The sequence below is a fragment of the Bos indicus x Bos taurus genome, chromosome 10 (assembly GCF_003369695.1).
Source record: "Bos indicus x Bos taurus breed Angus x Brahman F1 hybrid chromosome 10, Bos_hybrid_MaternalHap_v2.0, whole genome shotgun sequence".
In the NCBI taxonomy this organism is placed as follows: Eukaryota; Metazoa; Chordata; class Mammalia; order Artiodactyla; family Bovidae; genus Bos; species Bos indicus x Bos taurus.
The window spans coordinates 63981134-63994511 of record NC_040085.1 but is presented as its reverse complement, the minus strand read 5'-3'; the positions used below and the strand labels follow the sequence as shown (position 1 = coordinate 63994511).

The following is a 13378-nucleotide window of genomic DNA, read 5'->3' as shown; positions in this document are numbered from 1 at the left end:
GGGAAGCTTGCAGATCAGCAGACCCCTGGTGGTGCAGACGCCTAGCTCAGGCGAAGCCCCGGGGGCATCCCCAAGGTGTCATCTCCCCGAGCAACAGTGCACACCTCTCACATTAACGGCCCTTGGTTCCGCTCGGGTCTCTCTCACCCCCGGCCCTCCTCCCTGAGCCCTTGCCACCATCTCACCTTCTCTCCTCCCACGCCCTGGACCAAGCATCCCTTCTGTCAGGTGGGGTTGGGGGATGTTTACTTTTCCCGGAAGGGGGCAAAAGGGTTAACGATGAGAGTCCGCGCAGGTGGGGCCGCCCCCGGCCGCGGTGGGCGTCGGAGGTGAGGGGGCGCTGTTCAGGCGGGAGAGCCGCCAGGCTGACGGAGAGGCCGGCCTGAGTGGGGGCCGCTTCGCCGCCGCCGCCGCCGCCGCTGCTGTGATGCGAAGCCGGTGCTGCGCCGGGCGGTGGAGTCAGAGCCCGGGCGCGGGAGCACGAGCTGCAACATCAGCACCGGCGGCGGCGGCGACACCTGCACCAGCTCTCGGGCCCCGCGCTGAGCTCTCCGCCCCGCCGCGCCCGGGGCCGCCGCCCCGTACTCTCTATGGATGTCAAGGCGGCCCCCAACGGGGTGGCCACCATCGAGGACCGCATCCTGCGGATCACCGGCTACTATGGCTATTACCCGGGTTACTCCAGTCAGAAAAGTAAGACGCCGCGGGCTCTGCCTGGCTCCAGACGCCGGAGGGGGTAGGATGCGGGAGGGCGCGCCGTCCGGACACCTGCAGCCCTGCCGGCGTGGCTACCGCGGATCTCCTGGCGGTGGGGCCACCCTGGCTGAAAGTATGTCCGCTGTCCTCGGTGCTGAACCGTGAGCGAGAACGGTGTCCGGACTGTTGGCGCCTAGGAGTTTGGAAATAGTGGCAGCCTTGGGGGCAGAAGCGCAGAGGCAACCCTGTGAGCGCTCCTGACAGCCGTCTGCCGGCTCAGCCCCGGTGTACTTACGGCTGAGGAGGCTAATATGGCTGTTTACTTAGCGAAAGTCAGCCGTTGGGGCTGCACTCCCCCAAAGTCCCTACTGGGTACAGGCTGCGGGCTGGGAGCTGGGCGCTGAGGCTGGATAGGCTCGGGGGTGGGGCTGGCGGGGAAGGCCGACCCAGACGTGGGTCCCAACGCCGATGGGTCAGGCTGTTCACTCCGGGCTGTTGAAACGTTGCCAGCGCGGGAATTACTCCTGTTAAGATGTCTTTTGGGAGGTTCTCCACCTTGGGTAGAGAAAGAACCTCTTCAGGTCTCCGAGTCCGTGATCTTGGAGCCAGAGACCCGTGAAAAGACTGGAGGCTAGGGTGGATGAGATGGGGAGGCGCGATCGGGCCCCCGGCCAGCCCCAAATGCCTGCCGCACGTCGCGGCTACCTCTGAGCCGCGGCAGACTGCTCCATGGATTCTGGCTTTCTTCCGGCTAAGCGAGGTCCTGTGGTGCGGATTCACGTTTCTGGAGCAGTTTTGCCGGGAGGACGCTGAGGTGCGCTCTCTACTCTGTCCCTCTCCCCCAACACACAAACCCACTGGCTGTATTTGCTGGGATTAGTTCTGCCAGTGACCCAAGTGAACCTCGTTTTTTTTCTCTGAATTGAGCGAGTAGCTGCGGCTTAATTCCCATGTAGGTGGGATTTCACTTTTTTATCAACGCATTTCTGTCGCAATAGATGGAGCATAATTGATGTTTTTGCTGTTATTTTTAACCAGAAGCCTTGGAAGCTCCTAGATGCATTTCTGATTGGTATATTTCTGAGACACTTGAGGTACAATCAGCGTTACAGTTTCTCTGAAGGGAGTAAACCCTAACACATAGAGGGAAAATCAACTTTTTTTCCGGTAACTCCCCCGGCCCAACCCCCCTCACTATGCTCTATCTCTGTTGAGCTTTCCTGCATGGGCTGTCCTTACACAGATATTTTCTAGTTTAATATTTCATTTGGCTTCAGGAAAGGCCTATCTGATTTGTATGGTCTCTGTCTAGCTGTTTTTAGCATTAGAGGCTTACATTATTCATTTTCCATACAAAAGTAATTATATAGTGTTAGAATTTTCTAGAAGGAAAATAACATGCTATGAAATGCAGTTTGAAGTCTTTGTACTATAGACTCAGAACTTTTTTTTTCCTATTGGCAAAGGCTTTCTTTTTTAACCCTAGAAACTTAAGCAAAAGCACTAGTATACCACGTGGAGATTACTTAGATTTCACCTTTGAATATTTTAATTAGGAACCATGGGATTTTGGTTGCTTAGAGAATGTAGAAGCTGTCTGTAAGATTACAAGACTCAGGGTAGTATATTATTATGGCTTTTATAACAATGGAACTGTGGTTAATAAAGAACAAACTAAAAAGAATACTGGAAAAGTGATATTTTAAACAGAGGCATGTTCATATTATCTTTTTGTACTTGCTGAAATAGCTACACGTTTCATTTGCCATACAAGAACTGGACAAAAAGAGAGAAGAGCATTGGTTAAGACAGTAACTGAGGCTAAAGGGGATAAAAATGCATTTGGTATGGTTATTTGTGATGGGCTAACTTCAGGCCAGTGTTCAAAGAGTGAAGACAGAGAATCTCACAAGGACAGAGAATTATATGATTGTCAAATAACTTTCAGAATGTTTAAGCTTTCAGAGGTAGAAGGAGATTGCCATTTTGCAGGGTGAAAGGCTAGGGGAAGAGAGAGCTGGAAGAGGGCCAGGCAGCTGAGCACCATGAAATAAATAATCGTGCCCTTAATGCAGGCTTCAACTAGTAAACAAACACATTGAGGCAAACCAGTACAAGATGGTCAGTTGATTTAGCTGTTACCAGGAATGAGCAATAACTTGGGGGAAGTCTGGAAAGATATAGTTAAGAAAAAGCCTGTGGTGAGGAATATGTAATATGTGAAGGCAAGGTGACTTTCCCATTTTTTGATGATCATGTCTAAGGCCTTAAGGATGGGATGATCTCTTAATATTAGTGACATTTACTTTTCTAGAGGTAGGTAGAAACTCATCTCTGATGATATGCATGAATGATCAACCTCATGGTAATGCATCCTCCTGCCATCCCTGTCAACCAGGAAGATGAGAAACTTGTTGTTGTTGTTCAGTCACTAAGTCGTGTCCTCCTCTTTGTGACCACATGGACTATAGCACGCCAGACTTCCCTGTCCTTCATTATCTCTCAGAGTTTGCTCAAACTCATGTCCATTGAGTTGATGATACCATCCAACCATCTCATCCTCTGTCGTCCTCTTCTCCTCCTGCCTTCAATCTTTCCCAGCATCAGGGTCTTTTCCAATGAGTCAGTTCTTTGAATCAGATGGCCAAACTATTGCAGTTTCAGCTTCAGTATCAGTCCTTCCAATGAATATTCATGGTTGATTTCCTTTAAGATTGACTGGTTTGATCTCCTTGCAGTCCAAGGGACTCTCAGTTTTCTCCAGTACCACAGTTAAAAAGCATTAATTCTTTGGTGCTCAGCCTTCTTTATGGTCCAACTCTCACATCCATACATGACTACTGGAAAAGCCATAGGTTTGACTATACAGACCTTTGTTGGCAAAGTAATGTCTCTGCTTTTTAATGCGCTGTGTAGGTTTGTTATAACTTTTCTTCCAAGGACCAAGCATATTTTAATTTCATGTCTGCCGTCACTATCCACAGTAATTTTTGAGCCCAGGAAAATAAAATCTATCATTGCTTCCACTTTTTCCCTTTCTATTTGCCATGAAGTGATGGGACTGGATAACATGATCTTAGTTTTTTTAATGTTGAGTTTTAAGCCAGCTTTTTCACTCTCATTGTTCACCTTCATCAAGAGGCTCTTTAGTTCTTCTTTGCTTTCAGCCATTAGAGTGGTACCATCTGCATATAAGAGATTATTGATATTTCTCCCAGCAATATCAATTTTTATTTCAGCTTGATAACCTGGTTCAGAACACATTCTAGTAGTCAGGCTGATACAAAAAAGAAAGAAATATATGTGTACATAATTATGTATTTAAAAGATACATATAATATGCATAAGATATATATAAATATTATATATAAAAGTATACATGTATTGTATATAAAAGATATATATAATCATCTCTGTATCTATAAATTTAGATGGTTAGGTGGGTACATAGGTGATTAAAGCATTTGTCTAACCTCAAGTTATGATCTGGTAAGGAAAATAGATTCACTCATTCAATAGGTGCTAATTGAGTACCTTCTATGTGCCAGGAATACACCCGTGAACAGAACAGACAAAGGTATTTGTCTTTTTAAAGCTTAAGTTCTAGTGGGAAGAGACAGACAATAATAAACAAACATATACATACATAAATAAAGCTGTATATTGCAAGGTGATAGCTGCTTTAACAAAAAAGTATCAGAAGAGTTAAAAGAATAAAGGATTGTGGAAGTTTTAAATAGACTGGGCAGGTGAGACCTCACTGAGAAGGTCACCTTTGAGAAAAGACCTGAAATATGTGAAGGAGTTTGCTGTGTAGACATTGGGAGGAATCTCTTACAGGCAAAAGGAACAGCCTGTGCAAAGCTCTGAGGCAGAGCATGCTGAGCCTGCTAGAGAAGGAGTGAGGAGGTCTCCTGTGTGGCTGGAGTTGGGTGAAGAATTGGGCAAGTAGTTGGAGATGAGGTCACTGTGGATACAAGGACTCACAGAAAGTAGCATTTTACAGGTCATTTTAAGTCCTTTGGCTTATACTCTGAATGAAATTGGGAGCCTTTGTAGGGTGTTTTTTTTTTTTTTTTTTTTTGGTGTTGTTGTTAAATTTAAATTTATTTATTTTAATTAGAGGCTAATTACTTTACAATATTGTATTGGTTTTGCCATACATCAACATGAATCTGCCACGGGTGTACACGTGTTCCCAATCCTGAACCCCCCTCCCACCTCTCTCCCCATACCATCCCTCTGGGTCATCCCAGTACACCAGCCCCAAGCATCCTGTATCCTGCATCAAACCTGGACTGGTGATTCATTTCTTATATGATATTATACATGTTTCAATGCCAGTCTCCCAAATCATCCCCTCCATCCCTCTCCCACAGAGTCCAAAAGACTTCTATATATCTGTGTCTCTTTTGCTGTCTCGCATATAGTGTTATTGTTACCATCTTCCTAAATTCCATATATATGCATTAGTATACTGTATTGGTGTTTTTCTTTCTGGCTTACTTCACTCTGTATAATAGGCTCCAGTTTCATCCACCTCATTAGAACTGATTTAAATGTATTCTTTTTAATGGCTGAGTAATACTCCATTGTATATATGTACCACAACTTTCTTATCCATTCATCTGCTGATGGACATCTAGGTTGCTTCCATGTCCTGGCTATTGTAAACAGTGCTGCGATGAACATTGGGGTACACGTGTCTCATTCAATTCTGGTTTCCTCAGTGTGTATGCCCAGCAGTGGGATTGCTGGGTCGTATGGGAGTTCTATTTCCACTTTTTTAAGGAGTCTCCACACTGTTTTCCATAGTGGCTGTACTAGTTTGCATTCCCACCAACAGTGTAAGAGGGTTCTTTGTAGGGTTTTAATGGTTTTAACAGAGGAGGGATGAGACTTGACTTACATCTCACAAGGATCAAGTTGACTGCTCTACTGGGGAAGAGGTGGAAGCAGAGAGGCTAGTTGGTATATATCACTGTAATAACCAAGGTGGGAGATGATAGTGGCTTGAACAAGAGGGTTAGCAGTAGCAGTGGTGAGAGGTGGTCAGATTCTCTTTATATTTGAAGTTAGATTGTCTATATTTAAATTCTCTATTTGAATAGGGTTTCCTGATGGTTGGATATGGTATCTACAAGAAAGAAAGGAATAAAAATTGATTCCATCTTTTCTGGTTTGACCAAGTTTGAGTTGCCAATGGCTGAAGTGTGGCAAGCTTCAAGGTAGAGAAGTTTATGGGTTCAAGGGATAAGGATAACATTTTGCAAAGGAAATGTAATTGGAGATGTAAAATAATCCTGGAGTTCAGAGGAGATGTCTACTAGAGATGTAAATTAGAGATTTTCCAGTATTTGGGTGTTATTCATAGTCTAACACTAAAGGGATCTTCAAGAAGTCAACGTATATAGAGAAGAGAAGAGGAGCAAGGACTGAACTCTGGGGCACTGAGACATTAAGAGGGTGAGGAGAAGAGCATGTGATACCCTGGAACGCAGAGAAGAGTCTCAGAGGGAAGAGATTAGCTGAATCCAGTGCTGCTGAAAGGCCAAGTAAAATGAAAACTGACCATGAATTTGGTGACTGGGCATCGTTAGCTACCTTGACGGGAACAAATAAGAAAGCCTAAGATGGATTCGAATGTGCTAAAGCAAGAATTGGGCTTCCCTGGTGGCTCAGCAGTAAAGAATCTGCCTGCCAATGCAGAAGATGAGAATTTGATCCCTGGGTTGGGAAGATCCCCTGGAGGAGGGCATGGCAACTCACTCCAGTATACTTTCTGGAAAATCACATGGACAGAGGAGCCTGGGGGACTACAGTCCATAGGGTCACAAAAAAGTTGGGCCTGACTGAACAACAGCAAACAAGAATTGGAGGAATTGGAAAAGTGAGTATAGACAATTCTTCAGTAATTTTTGGAGGAAGCAGGAGCAGGGGAGCAGAGGAAATGGGAGTTGTGGTGGGGTTAAAAAGTTTCTTTTTATTTTAAAGATGGCTAGCAGTAGCAGCGTGTTTGCAAGCCCCTGAGAATGATTCAATAGAGAAAGAAAAATCAGTGATATTGGAGAGATAGGGTATACCAAATCTAGTGCACAAAGGAAGGAATATTGCTTTAGACAGGAACATGGATATAGGGCAAGGGTATGGATAAAGGGTCTGGAAGGTGGATAACTGAGATGGTGGGGGTCTGCTGAGGTTCTCTTCTGATTGCTTTCATTTTCTCCAAATAGAAAGCAAGGTCATCAACTGAGAGTGAGGATAGAGGAGGAGGTGGTAGATGTTGGAGGAGAGAGAATGTATAAATAGTTTGAGAGGGAGAGTGAACAGTCTGAGGAAGTACAGTAAGGTTGTCTGGCTGCTTTAAAGGGCACATTTAGTTTCTGGTCACATATTTAAAGTGAGATCAGTCAGTAGATTGTTATGATCATTGACACAGTGGAGGCATGGAGCAAGTGAAGAGAAGGATTTAACAGGAGTTGCAGATTATCCAGTGGGTGTAATAAAATAATAGTAGCAAGGGAGTCATGAATGTATACAAGAAAGGAATTATAATGAATGGCGGTAGCGTTTAAAGCTGGGGAGTACAGAAGAGAGAAAATTGAGATGACTAGGGAGAGTGGAAAGTTGGTAGGATCAATGGATTGGAAATCTCAGTGGGATCAAAGGCTAGTAGATGTTTTCTGGGAGAAAAGAGGTGGTAATCAGAGAGGGTTGTATGGCTGTAAGACGTTATTCTTTCCACAAGTCAAGTCAAAGGATAAATTCATTTATATTTTACTGTATTCTATTATCGATATCTTTGAGCTGAGTCTTCTTTATGTATTGGTATAAGGAGGCAGTGTGTTGATGTGCAGTGAAGTAAACTCTAGGGGGTTGGAAATTTATTCTTGTTAAACTTGCCAGTAACTAGGCCTGAGACCTGGGCATCTCTTTGTGGCCAACAGTTTCCTTTCTTGTTAAAAAAAAAAAAAAAATGGGGGAGGGGGTAGAAGTCACTGTCTTTTTTAAAAGAAACTTTTTATTTTATATTGGAATATAGCTGGAATATAGTTAATTGTCATAACAATTAACAACGTTGTGACAGTTTCAGGTGGATAATAAAGGCACTCAGCCATAGACATACATGTATCTGTTCTCCCTGAAACTCCCCTCCCATCCAGGCTGCCACATAACATTGAGCAGAGTTCCCTGTGCTATACAGTAGGTCCTTGTTGGTCATCCATTTTAAATATAGCAGTGTGTACATGACCATTCCAAACTCTATAACTATCCCTTGACCCCATCCTTCCTCCCTGATAACCATAAGTTTGTTTGCTAACTCTGTGACTCTGTTTCTGTTTTATAAATAAGTTCATTTGTATTTTTTGAAGATTCTGCATATAAGGGATATCCTATGGTGTTTCTCCTTTTCTGTCTGAGAAGTTACTGTCTTAGAACAGCCATGCAGTAGGTTGGCTTTGACAGCTTTCAGAAAAGCCCCAACTTCCATGAAGGAATCTATCTCAGTAAACTCTTTTTGTTGATTTTGCCTCTCCACACTCCACTTTCCATCTCAGATGGTGGCCAATGGCCTCTCTCTGCCTTTTGTACTCGTCAGCTTTCTGTTATTTCCTATCAGTAGCTGAAAATTTATAGTAAAACTTCTTGTCCTTGCTCTGATGCCAGCCCTGACCACCCCGTTTCCAAAAAGAACTCTACTAACTTCTGGCTCTTCTGGCTCTCTGAATTCTCCAACTTGTGCTATGACTTAGCATTTCCCAAGGTGCCAGCCTCAGCTCTGTCCTTTCACTTTACCTTCACTGAGCAAGCTTATTCAGTTTCATGGCTTCACTATCTTCTTTCTATATGTCTCTATTTCTAGGTCCACTTTTTCTGAGCCTAGGCTCATATTTCAACTTTCTACTAGAATTCTTACCTGAATGTCCTCCAGGCATGTCACACATAAAACTAAATTCATCATTCTGTCCTTAAAATGTGCCTTTTGCTTATTATGCTTTTTAAGCTTCCAATATCTGTATCTAACCAAGTGCCCAGAAACCTGGAGTTATACTTAAACTCTGCCCTTCCCCCTTTCCTTATATTCAGTTAACAAGTTCTATCTGCTGCTGCTGCTGCTGCTGCTGCTGCTGCTAAGTCACTTCAGTCGTGTCTGACTCTGTACAACCCCATAGACAGCAGCCCACCAGGCTCCCCTGTCCCTGGGATTCTCCAGGCAAGAACACTGGAGTGAGTTGCCATTTCCTTCTCTAATGCATGAAAGTGAAAAGTGAAAGTGAAGTCACTTAGTCGTGTCTGACCCTCAGCAACCCCATGGACTGCAGCCTTCCAGGCTCCTCCGTCCATGGGATTTTCCAGACAAGAGTACTGGAGTGGGGTGCCATTGCCTTCTCTGCAAGTTCTATCTATTTTACCCCAAATACATGTTTCCATCCCTATTATCACCTGCCTTAGTTCTCCCTGTCATATCTTTCACCTGGTCTCAAATCTTTTTAATCTAGTATGCACACCTTAACAACACTGAATTCTGTAAAACTGCAAATCTTCCTCTCACGTCCCTGATCAAATGCCTGAAATAAACCTGCATTTTCTGTAGGATAGTGTCCAAATTCCTTAGCATGCCACAGTCTGAGTCCAGCTTACACTGTTCTATTTTAGCACACATTTCGCCCTCTAATTGCCAAAGTAATGCAGGCTTAATGCAGAAAATCTGGAAGGCAGAGAGACAAAGAGAGATTAAAACAAAATTACTCATAATTCCACCACCCAGAGGTGATTAGTGCTAACATTTTGGCTAACACTATCCTTTCCGTCTCTTTTATATCCATAGACACATGCAAATGCTATTTATTTTGTACTGAGCATTTCTGTCACTGGTCTATAGATTTTAATAACTGAAATTTAATGTATGCATAGTCTTCAATATATTTAAACACCTTAATATACTTACATTGTTGAATTTTTTTGTCCAATTTTTCTTTTTTAATTTCATATCTCACTTGTCCTCCACAAACCTGTTAATAGTCTCATCAAGCAGCTCATTGTTTTAATAACATTCTTGTCCCCATGTTCTTCTGGTCCTCAGTGCCTTTTTATACTATGGCCTGAACGGCTTCCTCTTCTCATGTCTCCTTCTTCACTCCCTGAAAAGCTCGTATGTATCTTTCGAGGCTGAGTTTAAAAGCTCCGTCCTCTGTGAAGCTCCCTGATTGCCCCAGGCTGGGTTGATCCTCCTCTGGGCTCCTGTAATACTGTGTACTCACCTCTGCTCCAGTGTTTAGCACGCTATTTTGGGCTGTTTACTTTTCATAAGACTGTCTCACCACAGAGCTTGGGGAAGGCAGGGACTTATCTTTATTTATTTTTATCTCAGACAACATGAAAGTGTACTAGAGTACATTCTGGGTGCTCAATAAAGTTTATTGTAGTAATGAATGAATGATTATAGTTTCTGTTGAAGAAACTGGAGAGTTAATTCTTTTCACATAGAAAAAGAAAGAGTACATGATGGTAGTGATTGGAGGGAAAGAAAAAACTCACCAGCTATGAGTGAATCAAACAGATGTGCCTACTCAGAGAGTGAGTACACCAAACAGTATTTTGTATCACTAAACCTTGTGTCCTTGTTGCCTTTATAACATTCTCTGTAATTGAATGGGTAGAAGGCAATCTTTAAAATACAAAATAGTATAAAGTTATTACAACTATAAGAAATAAAATGTGGTCCACCCCCCTTGTGAAGTGATTACTGTTAGTCTTCGGGTTTGATGTTTTAATGACTGTTCTCTTCTACTTGTTAGACTTTTAAACTTGCATAAGTAACTTCTCAGATCAACAGCTTGCTCCTGTAAAATGGAAATAATAATAATTGCTTCATAGGTCATTGGGAAGGTTATGTAAGATAACATATATAAAAGCCTGGCACAATGCCTAGTTCAGCATAAGGAAGCTGTTATGACCATGGATGAAACCAGTAGAATCAACTTGATGATTTCAAAAAGGCTTGCTCACTTTTTTCTTGTAAATAAATGGTTCACCACTCACATTTTCCTCCTATCCAATGTTGTAGTTTGAATTGTTAATGAAAATTGTGTTACAGCAATGTTAAAGATAATTTACAAATTATCCAGGTTTGAACGTGTTTTATTTTTGGAGATTGCCTTCTGCTTATTTACCTGGATCACCCCTGGGAATAGTTTAAAGTGGGTTGGAACCTTTTGTGATGAGGTTATTCCCAAGGGGCCAATCCAAAATAGATGAGAAAAATCTAGGGCTTACAGGTGACAGGATGGGTCTACATGTCTGGAGATGCAGATACTCAAACATCAAAGTAGAGAGGAGTGTAGGAATTGGGGATGGGAAGTGGAAGAGTGGTGGGGGAGAGTGGGGGAGAGGAAGGATGAAATCTCAGCTAAAGATGAGTAGCATGGGATGAGGTGGGATTATATAGGATTGGGCTGGCAGATAGGTGGAGAAGAATGAAAATGTGTAGTGTTAGTCACTCAGTTGTGTCCGACTCTTTGGACCCCATCAGGCTTCTCGGTCCATGGGATTCTCCAGGCAAGAATACTGGAGTTGGTTGCCATTCTCTTCTCCAGGGGATCTTCCCCACCCAGAGATCAAACCCCAGTGTCCTGCATTGTAGGAAGATGCTTTCCCATCTGTGCCACCAAGAAGGCCTGGAGAAAAGAAGCCTAAGGATTACTGGGGACTAGTCTGTTGGAAATTTCACTGTTGCTTTTACATGTGGAGTCTTAAAGGGACATTGCTTTTTGGTCTATTTATATAGTGGTGAACATTACAGATAGAGTCTTTCAAGTTCTACTTTTAAAAAGACACCATTATGTTGTAAACACAGTTACATAGTCTTTGAAGATACAATTCTTAAAGTTACTACTTAAAGACACAGAAGAATATAGAGAAAAAGGAAACTAATCCTGTTACCCTAACATGACTACTATTACTTTGGTTAATTTTCTTCCAATCTTCAAAATGCATATAGGGCTTCACTTCTTGATTTATTGACAAATTTAAACTATAGTATAGTCATAATTCTGATATATACAGTTTTGTGCCCTGCTTCTTTCCTACTTGACATTTTAGGATTTTCATTTCATTGCATGTGCCTGCTTGGAGAGGCTGGAATTAGATTCCCTTTCAGAGATCTTGGCTTAAAAAATTTGGGCAAGCTGATTCTCAGTTCTTTGAGACTAGATGAAATGGAGAAACTTGGAGTGTTAGAGAGGGCTTGTGTGGTTTCTCATCACAGGATTCCACTTGAACTGGCTTAGGCAAAAATGGAAGTGATTGAAATGATACTAGGAGTCTTCCATGGATTTTAAGGGCTGGGGTAAGGTGGCTTAAGGGCTTCCCTGGTGACTCAGTGGTACAGAATCTGCCTGCAGTGCAGGAGACCCGGATTTGATCCCTGGGTTGGGAAGATCTCCTGGAGGAGGGCATGGCAACCCACTCCAGTACTCTTGTCTGGAGAATTCCATGGATGGAGGAGCCTGGCAGCAGTCCACAGGGTTGCACAGAGTTGGACACGACTGAAAGCAGCAGCAGCAAGGTGGGATAAACGTCAGGTCCCCGACTGTTGCTGTAGGGAAAATAGGAAGCCCTCTTTCTCTGCCTTTCATTTCTTTCTTTCTTTCTTTCTTTTTTTTCCTGGCACGTGTTCCCCATTCTTGTCTCTTGCTGCAGGCTGGCTTTCTCTATTCCTTGTACAAATGGTTGAAAATAGCCTCTGTAAGCAGTTCCAGTGTTTATATGTCCTCTAGTCAAGAGAGAAGACAGACTGAGCAAGAATCTCTAACTTCTAAAACCAGATTCCCAGGGACAGGGACTCTTTGGCCAAATTTGTGTCAGGTGTACACTCTTGATTGTCTTGACTGTGGGCGTCCGGGACGGGGTCAATCTCTGCCATCCTGGCTGCCAGAGGCTTTCTCCTGTAATCCTACTGACTGTAGGGCAAGAAGTAGTTTCCAGAGAAAAGAAGGGTTTGTCTGGACAGTCAACTTAATAGCGTTTTGGTTCACAGAGCTTTGCACAAAGAATTTTTTCATATTAAATCATAGGCTTCAATCAAGATCCAATCTTTTCTATTTTCTAGTTTTGATAGTCCTTAGAACGTGCCTACATAATACATAGTGAGGTTATAGATAGTGTATTCCTACAAACTGAGAAAATCCAAGTGTTTGTTTAGAGTGTAAGTCACTAGGGAGTTCTGTTTAAAAGTATTCAACCAGCACTGCTGCTGCTGCTGCTGCTGCTGCTGCTAAGTCACTTCAGTCGTGTCCAACTCTGTGCGACCCCATAGACGGCAGCCCACCAGGCTCCACCATCCCTGGGATTCTCCAGGCAAGAACACTGGAGTGGGTTGCCATTTCCTTCTCCAATGCATGAAAGTGAAAAGTGAAAGTGAAGTCGCTCAGTCGTGTCCGACTCTTCAAGACCTCATGGACTGCAGCCTACCAGGCTCCTCCGTCCATGGGATTTTCCAGGCAAGAGTACTGGAGTGGGACTGCTTATTAAGTTTTATTGAAGTGCTGCTGGTTATATCACATTTGGAAGACATTTTTCTTTTTCTCAGTCAGATAGGGCAAAACACCAGTTCCTTCAGACTCAAGGTATAGTAACTGAAGATGACATTTAACATTGTATATTTTAAACAGGGAATGAA

General features: G+C 43.2%; 1 protein-coding gene across 1 annotated transcript in view; it reads left to right on the top strand.

Annotated features, from left to right (window-relative positions):
- Positions 1–209: 209 nt before the first annotated feature.
- Positions 210–13378, top strand: part of SLC35F4 (solute carrier family 35 member F4) — a 286813-nt gene continuing 273644 nt past the window's right edge. The window contains exon 1 of the mRNA XM_027554201.1: positions 210–693. Coding sequence (XP_027410002.1) covers positions 591–693 — 103 coding nt within the window. The 5' untranslated portion in view covers positions 210–590. The remainder of the gene's footprint in view (positions 694–13378) is intronic.